This window comes from Pholis gunnellus (assembly GCF_910591455.1).
Source record: "Pholis gunnellus genome assembly, chromosome: 24".
In the NCBI taxonomy this organism is placed as follows: Eukaryota; Metazoa; Chordata; class Actinopteri; order Perciformes; family Pholidae; genus Pholis; species Pholis gunnellus.
Window position 1 is genome coordinate 965,837 of NC_136551.1, and position 19,145 is coordinate 984,981.

The following is a 19,145-nucleotide window of genomic DNA, read 5'->3' on the forward strand; positions in this document are numbered from 1 at the left end:
CGATCCCCCCGTTCTCCATAGAAGTTCTCAAAAAGGCTCCCAATAAATTACTAAGAAGTATCACTAGGATAAAACTTAAAACACACCTGGTGGTAATTAATTACAAAGCTCATGATGCATCTTAAATACAACAATTCAGAAACACTGATAATAACGGCGGCTAGAAAGAGATAATGGAGAACATTTGGTTTGTGTTTGACTTTTCTCTGAACTCATCTCTGGAGGAGTGTCGAGATGTAAATACATAAACAATAAAATATGATTCTGATCAAAGCTTTACGCCGTCTGAAATCAGTGTTTGAGGATTAAACATTCATCTGGGAGCAAACGGAGATAAAACGCCTCCAAAAGAGGAATATAAAATGTTATAAAACATCAGTGAACCATGAGTACAACGACTTTAAAATACTAGACAACGGTCTCTGGATATATTAAGAGTTTGTGGTGCAGCTGACTGCAGAAGGGATGAAAGAGAATCTCAAATCTTTTGTTTATCCTCAGTCAATAAAATACTACGAGCCCATTAAAAAAAAACCTTTTTAGGAACCTTGTGATCTTTTCAGGAACTCAGGAACTTCCCCGCAAGTCTAGTTTATTCAATTATTAACACAGATGCATACCAAAGCAGAAGGAAACACAGCGTCTCTGTGTTCTTGTCTAGTCATCGTGCAAAAATTGGGCCTCAAAGAAGCCGCCGTTTGTTAATCTATTTTAGGTCAAACAGACCCAATTTAGTTCCTGAGGCTCTGTTGTTCCATCTGGTCAAAAAGGGCCACATGGGAAATGTAGTTAACAAATGTAGTTAACAAAGACATTCATATCAAAATGCTACATGTAGCTCCTTCAAATGGGCCTCCACCTTGATCCAGAGGAACCGGATGCTCTTCCAGGTGAACGGCATCAGAACAGCGGCCTCTGCTCCAGCGGCAGACTGTCCACCAGGCACTTCAGCTGCTCCTCGCCCAGCTTGATCTTGTCCTCCAGTTTCCGCTGCTCGATGATGAGGGCCGACTTCATCTTCACAAAGTGGCGGTAGTCGTCCAGGCTCTCCGTGTCCAGGTGGGCCTCCATGATGCCGGACACCAGCCGCTCCCGACGGTCCAGGTTCTCCTTCAGCTCCTTGGCGTCTTCGTGCTGCTGCATCAGCAGCTTACGCTTCTCCGTCAGGGTTCGCTGATGAATATTAGAAATGAATCAGTACATATCTCAACAGATTGAGTGTTTTCCTCCCCTGCCCTCGGCCGTTACCTTCTCCTCCGGAGGGGCCTCGTCTTCCAGGGTGTTGAGAGCGTTCTCTACCCGGGCGAGCCGCCCGGACAGCGACAGCAGCAGGCTCACCACCTTGTCCAGGTCGCCCACGAACATGCAGAACTTGTCGAGCTGGTTGGCCTGACAGAGACGCCGCACGGTGGCCTCCACCTCCCGGCCCAGAGCCTCGTTGTCCTCCACGTCCTCCTGCAGGCTGTGCCGGGCCTCCCGCAGCACCTCCAGCTTCCTGGCCAGGCTGGAGATCAGCTCTTGCTGGTGGATTTTGAAGAAAACACATACAAGAGCATTAAAACTACTGCACGACAACACAAATTCAAATATCTGTCGAGAGTTAAAAAAAATCACATACTGTCTTCACCTTTTTACTGGCGAGGTCGACGTCCAGCTCGTCCTCAGAGTCCTGCTCCTCCAGCTGCTCCTGCATGTCCTTCATCTTGATGAGGAGCTCGGCTTTGGGGGCCGACGTGTTGTAGTAGGAGGAGCTGGGGACCAGGGAGGCTGCAGCTGATGCAGACAAGTCCTCCTCCTCCCTCCTGAGAGACACACACATCGTTATGAAAGGTGCTATATCAATAAATACTTATTATAGCGGCAATACAAGAGAAATAGAGTTAAGTATTCAGGGTATTTTAAAATCAATCTGCTTCTGCAACCGGCAGATGAAAACTGATAACCGTAATGAGACATCCGTCCACCAGAGGGCAGGCTGATACAGGTTGAACAGGAATGAGAAATGTTTTAAGCTTCCAGACACTTTATGTTGATCTCTTTTCTGAATTTCTCCAATCACAAAATACTTCTACGTTTGTTTCTGAAGCTGCAAGAATGCAGCAGAACCAGAGACAAACAGTGAACGGTTAATAAATGAGTTAAAGAATGTTGGTGCTCCTGGCTGTGCTTGTTAAATGTCCCACCTGTCCATGCTCCTGGGGGATGAGGTGGGCAGTCTGGAGCCAGAGGAGGCCCTCCTGCGCTGGTGGTTCCCCTCCAGGACCTGCTCCTCCGTGGGGAAGAGTCCTTCCATCAGGTCCATGGTGGTCATCCTGCCACTCTGGTCCAAGATGTCCACCAGGGACTTGTCTTTTCCCATGATGTCCCTGGCCAGCTCCTCTCTCTTGGCGTCCTCCTCTGAGCGCTGAACCCCTGCTGGACTCGACTCCTGGACTGAAGCCTGAGCCGGATCCTGGCGGGTGTAAGCGCTGAACAGGGACGAGGCCGGGCGCTCCGTGGCGCTCGGGGACGGGACGTGGACCGGAAGCTCAAAGGCGCCGCAGGTCTCGCTGCTCTGAGGCAGGTAGGCCCGGCCCTCTCGATCCGAGCTGGACTCAGCGTGGACGATCCTCACCGGGACCTTCCTCACCGGACTGTTCAGATCCATCTCAGCTGGGAGCTTCAAATCATGTTCTGACCTGGACAGGAAACAGATTTCAATATTAAAGCCTGAAATGATTCATCTTCTGATCTCAAACGTCTAAAAACTTGTAATCATGTGCCTCATATTCGCTCTTTTCTTATATTAAAATATTCCCAACATACTGTGTTAAAGGTTATGTGAATTTCACATTTTTCAAGTTTAACTTAAAGTCATGTTTTGGGAACACAATGCATTCGAACTGGACACATCAGAGCTACAGCGGACCAGTTCTAATTAAAGGATGGATCGTACAGAAGAGCTGCAATGGAAACCAAAGGTCACAGCAGCCGTGTGGCTTTAACTAAATTACAGCCTCCGGAACAATCAAACTGTGATCTTCCTCTCTGTGTGCATATTTTATATTTTAGGCATTTTCACAGCCTCTTCCTCTGTTAATTCCTGTAAGTGTATGCTGTCGACTTGAACTGGTTTACCTGAAGTTCGAAGCCTCCTCTACTAGAACAGAAAAGCTTTACATAACGAGGGGGCGGTGGGTAAAACCCGAAGCCCTTTTTTGTTAAGCGGCTTACCTGAGAGGTGAGTCATCCTGCGCGGCCACGGCCGGCGGTTTGTCGGTCAGTCTCGGCGGCGCAAACTGTGGAGAGGGAGACCGCGTTCGATCCGTCGCAGGAAAAGACAGAGCAGCAGCCGTCCGGGAGGAGAGCAGGGATGAAGAGGAAGGTGGCTGCGGTAGCTCCTTCTCCACCTCGCTTTCTCCACCTCCTCCGCTCAATCCGGCTCCGGACGCGCTGCTGAGGTGAGGGGAGCCGGCCGAGGCGGGGCCAGCGTAGGAGTTCTGGGCAGCAGCATGGTGCTGGCTGTCGGAGCCGCAGCTGGACAGAGGCTGGAGCGCTGTCGGGTCTGCCTGGGCGCCAGCGAGGAATTCCTGGGAGGAGGATGTGGTTTCTGGGCCTAAATGGGGCCTGGGCGGAGGCAGGAGGCCCTTAGTTTGTGGAAGATGAGATGGATGCTGGGCTGCTGGGCTGGGGCTGCGAGGGCCAGAGGAGTGTGTGGTGTGGGAGGGACTGGCAGCGTCTGGTTTGGTCCTGTGGTCGGTGAGGCCTGGGACCGGGCCCTCGTTTCTGGGGACTGACGAGGCCGACTGTGGGCTGTGGTCGGCCTGGCATCGCAGCCGGCTCTCTGTTTTTCCTCTAGGAGGTCAAAGTCAAGACAAACTGCGTCAGTAGCTGCAGCAAATATGTTACCTTCGTTATAAAAAAGAGGTTAAACAATTGTCTTTCTTTATAAAACTGATCAAACAGCGATGTTTGTTTCTGGTGCAAGATATCTGCACTTTCTCCTCTTTTAAAAATCCGTTTTGAGGAACTTTCAAAGAAGTTAAATATATGACTGTGTTTTCAGGTGGTACCGCAAAGAACTCAACTCAAACTCCATCAGAGTCAGAAATAGTTTTTAAAGATACTTTTTAAAGATTTTTATTCTACAATTTAGTGGTCATGTTTTGATATCAAGAAAAAATCCAATAGCTCCTAAATGTGGAGGTTGTTCATTTACTTTACCGCCATGTTTGCTCCGCTAACATATTAGTTTACTTCTTGTTGGTTCAGAGGCTTCAGAGGTGTGTTCACAGCGAGTGTGTGTGTGTGTTACAGTTTAGGAAACCTGAGCTACGGGTGTGAAAACCAAACAGTTTGGATTCAGGGCAGCGTCAGATTTAAAGAAACATTTCCTCTAAATAAATATTATAACGCATCAAGTTACAGGATTTAATCCTCTGCCGTACAAACTGGATTTTAAAAGGAACTATTATTTCCCTTCATTCATAATCAGATAACTTTGGCCTCTTTAAACTTACCATCCTGTTAGATTAATATATATAAGCGACCATGAACGAAACAGATAATTGTTCATTTTCAAAAGCAGCTGTAAATCACCTGTAATTGCACACATTTTTGTAAATGTCGGCGTCGTTTACAGGATTCCAGAAGACACTGTTCACCTCAACATGAGCTCCAACAACAAGAGATAAGGTGAGGAACTGAGACGTGTTCTTTCACTCAAATCCCACATTTACATGAAACTTCATCTGCATTTCTTAATCTCACCCGTTACTGCTCTGCTGGATGTCGGGGTCTTGCCGTGGCGAAGGAATATTCTGCAAAAGAAAAGTGAAAGACTTCTTTGCCTAACTCTGAAATTACATCTCATGTTAGCAGAACAGACTTGGTCTCCTGCCTCTATTTGTTTAAAGAAACAGACTTCTCATTCTCACCTGTGTATAGAAGTCTGCAGAGGGAGAAGATCGGGATCTCTCGTGGACGCACACAGCCTTCTCCTCACCGTCGGCGTCCAAGATGTTCTCCGCTGAGTGATACCTCCCTTGCGTCTTGGCCTCTGATGACTTCTTCTGTTTGTTCCACGTCGCCTGGTACTCTGCGAAGGTCCCGAGCCTCTGCTGCTCTACCGAGACCTGCTTGTGTCCAGGGCTGAGGTCCTCCTCCTCTGCATAGGGAGTTCTCTCTTTGGGTTTGCCTATCTCACCGAGGTCCGCGTTCAAGTTTGCACCCTGACTGGACTTCAGCACCGGCCTTGAAAACGCCGGTTTGGCCTCAAAGAACTTCTTCCGCTCTCCGAAAGACCCCGTCCGAGGTTCTCCCTCCACTCCCACTTTGTCTATCTTGTCAGGCTCTGAGAAGGAGTGCATCCTCTTGGCCAGGGGGAAGCGCTTACGTCCTCTAATGCGTCCATTGGAGGTTTTAACCACCGGCGCCTCTGGTCCAAGGGGCTCGAGGTCCCGTCTCTGGAAGGAGGTGGCCTGGAGGACCCTGGCCTGCGCCTCTTTCAGGTGGTCCTTGTAAGTGTTGGAGAAGGAGACACCAGAAGACACAGACGTCTTCGTGGATCCCCACTCCTCTGGCTCCTCATCGCACGTCAGGGTTGCGGCGCTGCGGCTCTTCTGCAGCTGGGCTCGCTTCTGCTGGATCTCATTGCGGAGGGTGGTGGCGTAACGGTCGCTGCGGCGATTTGATTTTCCACCGCCGGCGGCCACGGCGTCACCGGCATCCTGTGTTGCACCCGTGGTCGTAGCTGCCGGTTGCCTCGCGGCCAGACTCCTGCTCTCCTGGGCCAGGGAGTGGAGGAGCGGGGTTTTCAGGGGGGATATTCGGTGGTCTTCTTGCGGCACCCATGGGTCTTGGTGCCGCGAAAGACCGACCTTAAGATCGTTACTTTGATGTGCTGCGACGTGTCTTTTCGTGTCATTAGCGTGCCCTTCACTTCTCTTTGCAGCATCCTCTGAGCTTCGAACAGAAAGTTCAGAGGTTTGGCGGTCAAAATGTAGACCATTCCCCAGATGGGAAGGTCCACTACGCTCCTTATTTTCACTATAAGGCAGCTGGGACTGAGGTAGAGAGTATTTAGTCTTACTGTTTGTCTTCAAGGAACTTTGGTAGCCCAGGTCATTGTTGTTTACCCGTTGCGGTTTCTCCATTTCCCCCCTCCGGACCTCTACTTTGCCGTGCCTAACCTGGAGCTCAGCAGTCTGAACCAAATGCTTGCCTGCCAGACCGTAGTATCTGTTGTGCCCCCCGTTCTCCTGGTTTGGGTTTGCAGCAGAACTCGCCATGGACGCTGTGGAGTGCCTGGCGTGTTTCCGGCTGAAGAGGTTTGTGGGCAGATCCTGGAGGCTGCGGTAGTAGCTTCCTACGCTCTGAATCTTGGTAGGAGGTGCCGACCTGGTCTGCATGCAGAAGGGGCTTTCGTCGCTGTATTGCCTCTGGTGGGCAGGTGGTTGGGTGTAATGAGACTGTCTGACATCATTGCTGGACAGCGAGAAGAGTTTGTTGGGGTGCAGCTGGTTGCGATTGTGGTCGGCCGCCATGTTGGGATGGAGGACGTCTTTGGTGGGCAGAGGGTTGAAGCTCCGTCTCGCCTCTGAGGTCTTCTCCTGCTGAGATCTGAGGTTGTTTTCTGTCAGTTTTTCAACGGACCTGCCGTGGGTCTTTGCCGGACCACTAGGCCCTTCGGAGTACGGGAACACCTTTGTGGCGGCAAAGCTGTCACTGCGTAGGGGAGGCTGCGGGGGAGGAGGAGGAGGAGGCTGGTCCTTCTTCTTCTCTGGTACCTGCCACACTGGGCCTGCGCTGGGCCCCCCTCCGACGGAGACCCGAGAGGCGGACTGCTCCTCGCCCCGCGAACCCTCCCAGCCTCCGTTCCCCAGCGTCGGCTGCGGGTACCTGGGCCGGTCCGCCTGCTGAGGCCCTTCACTGTGAAGGCCCTTGAAAAAAATGTTTTCAGTGCTGGTACCCTTCCTGTCAGATGCTCTGTGGTCATGAACAGGAGGGCTGGAGGTGATGGAGAAACAGCTGAACCCGGAGTCTCTTTTGCCTCCTGGTCCGCAGAGCTGCTCATCGCTGCTGATGTATTTATTCGGGGAAAGACGACCTGGTGGGAAGGGATGAGAGGGACGCTCCACTTTCTCCATGTTGGTCCCTGAGCTCAGCTGGCTGGTTCGCTGACACTGAGAGTTCTGGTCCCCTTGATCGGACGACTCTTTGGGCCTGGTTTGTATCGCCAGAAAAAGAATTAGAGAGATAAGAAACAACAAAAACATATATATATATTCTGCCCCGTTTAACGCTGAGAAGCTGAAAGAGAACCCCGGTGTTCACCTTGCTTCATGTTTTGGCTGCCAGACGGGTGCCGTGGTGGCGTCGCGCCTGGCGGCCTCCGACTCCTCTTCTGTCAGCTTGGAGGAGTGCCAGGAATGGGGGCGTGAGTTCGGATCATTCTTCCTGCAAAGGCACAGAGGCAACCAAACGCTTGAAACAAAGGGAGTATTTGACATTTCAGCTGCAGAGTTCAATGCATCATTCTCCTTCAAGAGTCCACTGTCACTCAGGGATGAGGCGTTTCTTTAAAAATGTTCCTACTGAAGCAACAAATAGATATTCGGTTGAACAAGTTGTTTGTCCAGGAGATCAAGCGACATTAGCAGATCCCAAAACAACATTTATCCGAGTATGGATGTGCTGGTTTCCACATTTTTCTAGGTATTTGTGTGCAAATTTCAAAGTCGTCTGGCCTGGAAATCAAATGAAGTTCTCGTGTTTTGTTGTATTATCATCCATAACTTGGTAAGAACCCTAGAAAGCTAAACTGATATCACTGTATATCCACTGTGCTCACACCAGACTTGTACGTACTCTTTGAAGCGGTTTTTCCTGGAGAGCATGTTGAAAAAGAAAAGATTTACACATGTTCAACATCTTAATTTCACATATTAAACCAGAGAAATAATATTACAACACGTCATGACATAAAAAACAACCAAAAGCTACGAGGAGGCTGAATATCACTGGGACGAACACGACTAAAGGTTTGGACCAAGTAGCACCACACTTATTAATAATAAGTAATACACAGAAAACAAGGGAAGGAAGGAGCACAAACTCCATCACTTAGGTTCACGGAAAGCTACCAGCAAACACAACGACACGGGGCTGGCTGACGGTACCTCATGGAGCTTCGCAAAATCTTGGTGAGAAAGCTCCTCGCCACGTGAACCTCGGTTTCTGACGGCATTGTGTGTGGTGATACAACATCAACCATTTTAGCCCTGATGGGCAGCGAGCGGAGGAGGGAGAAAGAGGAGAAGGGGGTAAGGAGGTAAAGTCAGACACAGAATAATACAATCCGTCTTCTTTCTGAAGCAGAGATAGGAAACCAGGGAGTCTGAGGGTCTGAAGTTAGATGGCTGCAAACTGAAAAAAGGCAAAAGTAAACCTGTTGGCCAATCAGAAGCAAGACAAACCACCCCTCTAATGATGTCTGATGTTTAATCTAACCACAGCTCCCTCATTAGGACACTCTGTGTATTTGAGGTGTTGACATGTTGCTGCATTTTGGACCAAATTGTGGAAGCTTCCTGTTGACTGTCGGGTGGAACCTCTTATTTTGAAGGGCTTTCACAACAGCAGAAGGAGACAGATCTGTCACAGCCATATGGCCCAGACGGAGCTTAACTGCTTAGCTTTTAGAAAATGTTGTGAGACGGATCCACGACCACCACAACCTCCCTTTCATCCAAGTTCTAATGTGTCGCTTAAATTTCGTTAAAAGGTACAAAATAAAAGCTCAAACTATACTGTGATAATTTGTTTAAAACAGTATCATTCAGTATTATTTCACCAAGTTCCAGTGTCAGGTGGATGTGAAATATCGCAACCAAATGAGATTTATTTGATTTTAACCCTGCGCGGTCGCGATGGAGACGCTGCATTCTTTCAGCAAAGGAATGCAGAGAGAGACACATCTCCGTCTGAAAGTAAAGAAAGTCTGCTGCCTTCCATCAATACTTCTACTGTCTCTGATGTCCTGCCTGTAATCCCTCAAGAGACAGAACAGATATTCTTATTTTACATAATTACAATAAACACAGGAAGTCAAAAGAATAAAGGGAGCGCATACAATTAATGGGCAAAAGGAAGCGAAATAAAACAAAAAGGTCATCCGGTGGTTGCAGAAGATTTTTCTCTAGAACTCAATGCTCCAATGCTAAAGTTCACTATCTATAAATGTTGAATCGTATGCTTGCATGGTAGAGAACCTTTGCATGCTCAGTTGACTAAAACATGAATGGAGGTGTACCAAAAAACCAAAAGGATTGTCAGAGGATGGGTTTCTATTGAGGAGGTTAGTTTTTGCTTTTATTTTCATGAATTGCAAACATCCCAAACTGTTACTTCTCCTTCTAGAGAACCTCCTCTCCCTTTTGCTCAATGTGACACACAAAGTGAAACAAACTCCTGCACAATAGAAATGCTAATGTCACTTTTTATAAAGCGCCGAAGGTCTATTGTCAGGGGACACAAGCTGCTCTGTGACAGATATTCCACAGGAGGAGGAGGAGACGCCACCGCTCACTCCCACGACGTACGAGCCGAAGAAAAGGAACGTGGAACTGAAACACAGCTGACCCAACGTTCGTCAGAAAGGAACTAAAATATATCAGCAGTGAGCTGAAAGAAAGATATTCTGAGAATGACGAGCTCAGAGGAGGAGAATAAGTCCACGTTTGGTAAATTAGTCCGGTTGGGTCTTAAACATGTATATTCTGTATCTACACCAAACCAGGAAGTACTGAACAGGTTCGGTGATCAACAGAAAATCTATCTACAAAAGTGATGATAACATTTAGACCGATTAAGTGATTTATGAAGCAGAAATGCGACAATCTCCGGTTCTGGCTTCTCTGGCATCGTTTCATATTATAAACTGAAGAGATTTTAGTTTAAAACAGGACATTCAAATTCATCCATTTGGGTTTTAGTAACTTCTTATCTTAATTTTTCACTGTTTTTTGACTAAATGATGAATCAATGAATTAAAAACAGTAATAATCAAAGAGTCAAGTTAAAAGCAAATATCTTCTTTTGAAGTCATCTATGATTTCAGTATTAAAACCTTATTTATTAACACGAGCAGTGAGAATACTCAGTATAAACACCTGAAACAAGCTGATTTGTATTATTAACATGTTGATAAGTTTGGGTTTCTCTTAATGAAGTGAAACGGAGCAACAAAAACGTGTTAACTTACCAACTATACCTCACACCGTTTAGAGTTTAGTTTGTGTGTAAGCTGTCTTTGTGCTCTACATCAGTCCTGGTTTCAAAAAGGACACTTCCACTTCACTTCTGCACAGCCGACTCCTTCAGAAACACAAACAAAAAGATCCACTTTGACACCACGACTCCCACCAGTCTGACACCAGTCTGAGGAATCTGAGAACAGGACCGAAGAGCCGCCCCCCCCCCTCCTCTTCCTCCTCCCAGTATGAACACAAACACACTCCACCTTGTGCTGCGGAGGAGATTTCCTCGGGGATTATAAAGGGGGATTTGAGGCGAAGGGGAGGAGTCATCGTCCTGCAGCGTCCTTGCTGTAATCTAGTGTTTGGGCTGCAAGTCGCTGGGCCTGCAGAGCCGCCGGGGCTGCTGGGAAAGTCGAATCAACGGAACGCGAACGCCACAAAAGTTTGTCAGTTGGTAGAGAGATAAAAGATACAAGTAGAACAATGTAACAACCGTTTCTGCTGCCAAATCCAGTACAAGCTGTGCATGACCCTCAAAACACGGAGATTACAGATCTTATCAAGTCACTTTTATCTTTTATTTTCTTAGAACAATTGGAAACTACTAGTGCATTAACAACTTCATTTAACATTTAAAACAAGTACTTTATAAGAGTTTACTCAACAATCATGGGCACACATCACTGCCTGTCGTCCTCTTTTGTTCTTCCATTTATTATAACTTCCATTCATTCTATTTTCTATCGTGGCAGCGACTATATCCTGATAAGGGTCGACCTCGTTCTGAAGAGTCTGTCCTGACAAATGTAAGATTCTAAGGTTTAATCTTCTCTTTATATAATAGACGGAGAACTTTCTCAGATATCTTACTGGTCCAGAGATCTGCTGTATTTCAAGAGGCTCTGACGTTACATTTCGGACATTTGAAACTCGGCTCTGACGATCAGATTTTGTATAAACTCTTGACTCCACACAGGTTCTGCCCCGTGATCGAGCAGGTATCCGATACGTCTGTACATTCCATCACCACTCTCCATTTCACAACATGTTGTTCTGCTGAAGATCTACTTCAGTGTCCTTGTCAGGAAACATAGCACAGACAGGAATGTTTGGCCCGGGTCACAGTCTGTTTAGAGAGATACCAGCCAATGTCAGGCTGAGGGGGAGGAAGGAGGAAGGAGGAGGGAGGAAGGGAGGGAGGCAGATACCGAGAGACGACTCCACCATGAAGAAACTCCTCCACCGGGGAGGAGCGGCTGCACACTCTTAGTTTAAAATACAAATCATGTGTGTTTGAAGGGAAGTCACTTTTCTTCAACTGCACGTCATTCAGTTTGTCAACACCTGCTTTATCGAACAAGATAAAAGTTTTCACTCTTCATCCAAAAGTGATGCACAAGCAGTTAAGCGAGGTGCACGTGTGAGATATTTAGAATGGAAAAGACCCGAGGCCAAACATCCAGCAGCCCGCGAGGACGATGTCGCCCCGCTGAGCTCCAAACACGACGACGACACAATAGAAAGTGCGAGCGTCATCACAGCTGGGCTTATCGCCGTGCCGCTGCACCGGCAAACAGAAAAACAAAAAGGAGGGAGGGAATAACATGCACCAACTCTGACACAATGCAGACCTGAAGATGACCAACAGCTGGAACATCTGGCTCTGTCCTCACTAAATCTACACGGATATCAAGCCAAAGTGGGGAAATAAGTTGAATATTTATGCTAAATATTACGATTTTCAAGGTTTCTCTGCGTGCTTTGTAATCTGAATGAAATGATTCTTCTTCAGGGTCAAATAACATTTGCTTTTTGCCTGTGTGTGTGTGTGTGTGCGTGTGTGTGACAGCAGGTTAAAGAGCTGTAACAGTGATTAACAAACATTTAGTTTCTTGTAAATTCACAGTGAGCATCTCTGCTAAAGCTGAAGAATCAGTTAAGACACGTAAACAGACTTAAACCTCCGTTTACCTGCACTAACGTCGTCCTCCGTCCCTTCTCAACCTTCAGATACATCCTCAGCTATCAGAGCAGTTTGTCAGGCCTTCTTTTTAATTGTACAGCTGATCCTTTTGGGACAATGCCTCTCAACCTTTATGTGTCTTATAGACGAGGAAAACCTGCTCGCACACCGCTTCCTGATTTAATCCCACTTGATGACAGAATCAGAGATAAGAAGAGAAATTACCTGGGAGAGAAAATCTTCTCTTTTGTCTTCTAAAAACCAAACCAGAGCAAGAAGAAGCGCAGACAGGAGCGTCCACTCTGTGCTTGTTGGAGTAGCCAAAGCCCCTGAAAACAATGGGCTCTGCTGATACGGCCTATCCCACTAAGCAGTGTCAACTCACCTAGGCAACGTGGGCCGTACCACTCCTCCTGCAAACAGGGGAGGACGCCCGGACCGAGGCAGCTCTCGGGGCGACTCAACTATCTCCGAGTGGGAGTTTTGAAATGTGGCCTCTCAAAACGAGCCCGGCGTTCGCTCTCTGAACCCGCTCAGATTGAGTTTCCTCAGCAGAGGCAGGTTGTGAAAACACACCAGCGCTCCACCTTCGCCTCCTGTTGACTCAGCCCACTCTGAGCCCACGATGGTGGCTTTGCAACTAGTAATTGGATTCAGGCTGTAAGACTCTGTTGCCATTTGCCAGTGAGCATATAATTCTGACAGTACAGGACATCAATAACACATGCAGTAAAACAGAAGCAGGCAGGTGTTCTCGTAGAGAGGCCGAGAGGAAATGAACGAACCGTGAGACTTGATAACATTTGATTATTCTCTTCTTTAACCTTTTAAAACTCTTTAATTCCTCTAAATCATTTTATTCACATTCCTGAAAATGTCCCTAGGCTGTCACTGTGAACATATTTGGTCCTAATGATAAAAATGTTCCTTCAGGACACTTGGCTCAAACCTCCACAAGGTGGCGCTAAACCCACCAGAGGAGCATTCTGTGGCTCCACGCTGCAACACGCTTTGAACTGAAGACGCGGAACACAAGCGTTTAAATAAACGTCTATGTGGAACAAAGCAACCTCATGATTAACCTTTTTATTCTTTAATGGACTGTATTATTTCTTTAGCGTTTATAAGATTCAAGGCACCACAACGTGTTGTTTAAGTTCTTCTGACTGGTTCAGATTTATCATCTTGTTTATTTGTTCTTTCATCAGATAGTTCCTGATTATATCTTAGATGCTGCTTGTGTTCACACAACATTTTTGCCTCTTTTGCTCAATAAAAAAAAGGATTTTCTAGATAAGCGTTTACTTTTCTCAGTCAAAGGGTATTCATGCCTGCTGTTGTCGTACCTTCGGACCACCAGGGTCAGGGTCTTGTGAGAGCTCTTCACCAGACAGATGGCCTCCTGACGGGAGCCACTGAGGGGAACAGCGTTCACGCTCACCATCTCATCGCCGGCCTGGAGACAGACTGCCGCCGCCATGCTGCCCTCCTCCACCTGAACACACACACACACACCACACATGCAGTCAACGTGCATTAAAGTCCAGAGGATCTGAAGGCTCCTTTACTTACTTAACGTTGCGCACTATGCATTAGAAGGTAAGAGTTACAGCAAAGCTGTCTGCTGTTTTCGAACGGCTGCATCAACAATTTCTATTTATTTTCTCAGCCATCTTTTAAGGTGGACGTCTCACTTTCATCCTCACGTGGAGGCCAGCAACCTGAGAGCTCTGATTAAAAATGTAATACTGTTCCTCCTGTAACCGGAGATAGCTGCACTGCTTACCAGCTAGAACGGCAGGTGGGAAAGGTTCCCGGTATGTTGCATTACATTCAGAATTTACATTAAATGCCTTATGAGACAAGTCTTAACACGGCCAGGGTTATGGTCTTTTATTCGGGTTTATTTTACATACACTCAACACATTTACACAATGATGTCTTTGTCATATATTAAGAAATATGATGATTTATGTCACTGAACAAACACAGGACTGAGTATTGTTCATTTCCCATACCTGTAAAACTATCTCTTACCTTTGTGATCATCAGAGGCTCTCTGTGCTCGCTGCCGCCCCTCAGGGTGAAGCCCCAGGGGGCTTTGCCTCGGAGCAGCATCTCCAGCAGCTCTTCATCCTCCTCCCTCCACCACTTCATCCCTCCTGCTGAGGTTCTCAGGTCGTCTCTGCAGGCCACGGCGTCCATGATGCCTCCGGTTCAGTGGGCTCCATCAACAGCAGCTCACTCTGATGTTCAAATGTGTTTCAGAAGGATACTTCAGTAATATCTGAGTCCCCACAGAAACATGCTATACAATGTCCTGTTTGTATGTGCAGACAAATATTAACTTATATTATTAATATCAAAGCTAGAAGTGTAAGGATTAGTTGATTGTCAGAATATAAAACAACTATTTTGATAATCTGAATATCTTTATGTTTTGGATATTGTAATATGTGAACTTTTTCTATTTTCTCACATTTTACAGACCAAACATTAATGCTTGATGAAGAGAATCATTGGAAGATGAATCGATATGAAATGCTCTGATCTAAACGCTGTGCAGGGTTTGAATCACGACTTAATGTTCTTAAAAAACACATCGTGACTATATTTGAAATTGTGAATAAAAAAACACCACAATGTAATCCGAATAAACTAGCTATGTGTGATTTCTTTAAGGCTGCAGTACCAAAAACCTAATTCAAGACCTTAAACAATACTTTAATTAAAAAGCTCTCAACAACACACCTTCTGAACAGGTGTGCTGGCGCGTGCTCGACCTTCTCCTCCTCAGCGGTATTACTGGACAGTTGTATCCTCTCCAGTCCTTTAAAAGGCCACGTGTCTCCTCTCTGACTGGAGTCCGTTAACTTGCAGAAGATTAAACACTGATAAAAGTCGACGGCGTGCACAGAACTGTCGTCGCACTTTCACCTGAACCGACCAACAGAGGAAGACTCACAGTCCCGACACCGTCCAGGTAGAGGCGGTAACGGGCTGCTAGGAGAGTCACCAACCGCCAATAACTACTGAAGAAGAAGAGGGGGCACGCGCAATGGAGGCCCTTTCACTGATCCAGCCACGACTCCTTTATATTATTTATCTGCTGGGTTGTGAATTTAAAGTCTCATCTTACTTATCAATGTTACATCATCATTCATGTGTTGATCATATTTTCTACTACTGAGTCATTTGATCAAATACATGTAGTGCTTAGTAAAGACGTAGTGAAGCAGTATAAAGTAGCAGAAAATGGAAATACTTAAGTTAATTACAAGTACCTTAAATGGCAAATGATTGAGGAAACTCCAGATAGAAATCTGAACTCATTGATCATCAGGGCCTGTACACGTCAACACATGTTCATCGTTATCGTCTTCATCATCTCAGCCTAGACGTCCATGAAAAGACAACACATGCATTCATTACTCTGAACAGGTCTTTCACTTTAAATACCGACAGAGTTTAGTTTGGCTGAGGATCAAATGCACCAAACGTCCTCCGGTTTCATTGGACAACGCCCGTCACCAGCCCCATACATGTGATAGGACAAGAATGCTCTTAAATCTTCGTGCATCGTCTCCGACAGGTTGTTGACTGGGAATCATCTCGTGTAAGTACACAGTTCTATCTTCTGTCTGGGGAATGAGTTTTTCACCTGAAACCTTGAGAAATGTTTAGCAGATTTCAAGATATAATTATAGAAAACAAGTCGTGATTGATTAGCATGTTTCAAGTAACTTATTTAGTCACTTGTTGATAAAAATGAATATTTTCCAGTTAATTCTAGAGTAACATCCTCAAACAGCTGCTTAGAAAAGATCGGTAAAACATTACAGACAACCTAATACTACTTCCTGTCAAAGCCAAAGTCTGGAACAAAGTTTTCATTTTTTATCAGATCAGTGAACGTAGACACACGGAGAAAAGAAGCAAACCAGTGTTGCATTAAAAAATAAACTGACAGATTTAATTCTCGCATGTTTGAAAAAGTTCTGCTGCAATTTAAGACTTTTCCAAACTTAAAGGGTTGAACTCACTTTCCAGAGTATAAACTGCTTGTTTTTCTTGACGCATTGTTGTTTGTCGTGCTTGTAATTTTTCAGTTGAACTGGTTTAACTTAAATGTAAACGGACACCTCCCTGTTTTCTTTTCTCTAGCACTGTCTCGCTGTTAAATCATCTGCCACAAAGAAGAACGCCTTCGACAGACAATGTGGTGCGACAACAATCCTGGTAAGATACACAGTTTCTCTTCTTATGTTCATCCAGAGACGCACGTTTTGTGTCTTTATTCTTGAAATAAATCCCATTTATTTGATTCTGATTGGTGCTTTAGCAGCCACACACCCCTCTGGCTTTGACCTGACACCCCCCTGTTCAGGAGGCCAGGAGCCCTCTGGCTTTGACCTGCCACCCCCCTGTTCAGGAGGCCAGGAGCCCTCTGGCTTTGACCTGCCACCCCCCTGTTCAGGAGGCCAGGAGTCTTACGGGGGTTGTGACATTGACCCTAAGCCCTGTGGTGGAGAACGAGAAGGAGATGATCCCTATGGTGGAGACCACTATGGAGGGGGTGGCCAGGTAGAAGTCTGCCATGGAGATGGTGGTAAAGACCGACATGGAGGCCGTAAAGAAAGCCCTCGTCGTCGTCGTGACAAAAGCAGCGGCGGCAGTGACAGCGGAAGCTGCAGCACTGATGACGGGCACGGTGGCCGTCGTAGAAGACATCGCCGGAACAAGGAAGGTGGAGACTGCCAAGGAGGCCGTAAAGGAAGCCCTCATCGTCGTGACAAAAGCGGCAGTGACAGCGGGAGCTGCAGCACGGATGACGGGCACGGTGGCCGTCGTAGAAGACATCGCCGGAACAAGAAAGATGGAGACTGCCAAGGAGGCCGTAAAGGAAGCCCTCGTCGTCGTCGTGACAAAAGCAGCGGCGGCAGTGACAGCGGAAGCTGCAGCACTGATGACGGGCACGGTGGCCGTCGTAGAAGACATCGCCGGAACAAGAAAGATGGAGACTGCCAAGGAGGCCGTAAAGGAAGCCCTCATCGTCGTGACAAAAGCGGCAGTGACAGCGGAAGCTGCAGCACCGACGACGGGCACGGTGGCCGTCGTAGAAGACATCGCCGGAACAAGAAAGATGGAGACTGCCAAGGAGGCCGTAAAGGAAGCCCTCATCGTCGTGACAAAAGCGGCAGTGACAGCGGGAGCTGCAGCACTGACGACGGGCACGGTGGCCGTCGTAGAAAGCATCGCGGGCACAAGAAAGGTGGTCATGGTCATGGGGGTGGGCGTGGGCGTGGGCGTGGTGGGCGCTGTTAAACACAGGTGAGATGCAAAGTTAATTAAAAGCCTGTTCTCTCACTTACGTGAACACAGTAGTTTCTGACAACGATGGGACAGTTTTGATTATTTCCCATCAGAAATGTTTTGTCTTTCTCTCCGCTCTGCTTACTAGTTTAGAAAAAAGGGCGTGGCTCAGTTTTAAACTTTTCATAAAAAACACATAAAGATGTTTTTTAAACTTTGTACGTTAAATTAAATATTCATGCATAAATAAGGAGAAGATAAATACTAAGTAAAGTAGATTTGAAAGAAACTGCATGTGGAGGAAACTAATGTTGGTTCAAGTTAAGAAAGAAAAGTAGATCCACAAGTAGACTTTGATTGATTTTAAGACGTCAAGATGTCAAGACGTTTGTTAACCGTGGGTGTAGAGGAGCGTTGTCTTGTTAAAGTTTATTCTCTTGAACTGTTTTTTAAAACTGTCTTGTTTTGACCACCACACGTCCTGTGAAGTAATGAAAATGGTTAACGCTGTATATCTGCACTCATATCAAATAAAACATTCGGACAAACTTACTCTGTTATATGTATTTATTTTCAAGCAGCTGTGTGGAGGTTTGAAGTTTGACAGAAAATGACTTCCCTGTTTTAAGCCCTCCTGTTATGTTGCGGGTCAAATTGACCCGTTTCAAAGTTTGAAAATTTAGAAAAAACATTTTAAAGTACTTTTTCTGTATGAAACTTCTTCTGCTTGCCTTAATTAGTGTAATCAACGTGAAAAAAAAATATATATCATGTATGTGCAACCCCCCCCTGCAGGTTTATATAACGGAGATGATGTTCGGGTCAATTTGACCCGGCAGTGAAGTGGAGGCTATAAGGGGTCAGAAGGGTCAAGTTTAGACCATTTCTTTCTTTGAAAATGTGAGACAAAGTATCTCTTACTCCTCCCAACATGTTTCACCCCATTTCACACACACACACACACGCACGCACACACACAGGTGCGGTCTCATTACCGCACCTGTGCGAGAAAGATACTATTTTGGCGGGAACCTTTTTTTTCTCATGGGAAAACTCCGCCCACACTTAGCAGGAGAGGGGAGAAACATATGAAAGGGTTGCTTGGGAGTCCTACCAACATTACACTCTGCAGATACATGCAACACAGCAGCTTACTGGAGGACAGCATGAGCAGAAACAAAAGGACGACAGCCCTGCAGGCTCTGGAGCACATCCTCGATCACGACAGTGAAATAGAGGAGGATGTGTCTGAAGATGAAGACCATCTTGAGGTAAATTCAGATTATAATGGAGCTGATTATGAACCATCAGATGAGGAAACTGATATACCTGATCCTCCAAGCGAGACATTCGTGTCAAAAAATTGTGAAATACAGTGTTCATCCTCACCCAACACACGTCAGCCAAGACTGTCTGCTGAAAATATTATAAAGACAGAGCCAACATGTATTTACACAAAGCACAAAGCATGACGACATGTCACTGTGTGCTGTGTGGACAAAGATACACACACTCACTCACACCTCGTTCATTGTGCTCATCTCTTGTTCATTTTTGTAAATGTCTGTTTCTTAACACTATAAGTAAACATAAGTAAAGTTTACTTTCAATACAAATCCTTATGACTCATT

General features: G+C 46.3%; 2 protein-coding genes across 3 annotated transcripts; one reads left to right on the forward strand and one right to left on the reverse strand.

The window, feature by feature from the left end:
- Positions 1 to 900: 900 nt before the first annotated feature.
- Positions 901 to 14,406, reverse strand: shroom2b (shroom family member 2b; the record flags this gene model as incomplete). Its single annotated transcript, XM_079185448.1, has 10 exons — positions 901 to 1,173; positions 1,249 to 1,521; positions 1,628 to 1,802; positions 2,184 to 2,678; positions 3,214 to 3,834; positions 4,750 to 4,799; positions 4,917 to 7,203; positions 7,315 to 7,437; positions 13,548 to 13,696; positions 14,239 to 14,406. The coding sequence occupies 10 exons, from the start codon at positions 14,404 to 14,406 to the stop codon at positions 901 to 903; spliced, it is 4,614 nt and encodes a 1,537-aa protein (XP_079041574.1).
- A 1,332-nt stretch (positions 14,407 to 15,738) lies between these two features.
- LOC306715583 (uncharacterized protein) lies at positions 15,739 to 18,066 on the forward strand. Of its 2 annotated transcripts, XM_079185998.1 has the most exons (3): positions 15,739 to 15,817; positions 16,366 to 16,440; positions 16,544 to 18,066. In XM_079185998.1, exon 3 carries the CDS (start codon positions 16,799 to 16,801, stop codon positions 17,534 to 17,536), a length of 738 nt encoding a protein of 245 aa, XP_079042124.1. In that variant the 5' UTR covers positions 15,739 to 15,817; positions 16,366 to 16,440; positions 16,544 to 16,798; the 3' UTR covers positions 17,537 to 18,066. The 2 variants fall into 2 exon arrangements, with proteins under 2 accessions (XP_079042124.1, XP_079042123.1); XM_079185997.1 differs by lacking the exon at positions 15,739 to 15,817 and having other exon boundaries at positions 16,547 to 18,066.
- The last annotated feature ends 1,079 nt before the right edge of the window (positions 18,067 to 19,145 follow it).

What these genes read in the sequence shown, in the direction of transcription:
- LOC306715583 (XM_079185997.1), top strand. Translation starts at nt 16,419, where the DNA reads ATGTGGTGCGACAACAATCCTG. An exon ending in GTGGTGCGACAACAATCCTG is followed by an intron (nt 16,441 to 16,546) that starts GTAAGATACACA and finishes GTGCTTTAGCAG; the next exon opens with CCACACACCCCTCTGGCTTT.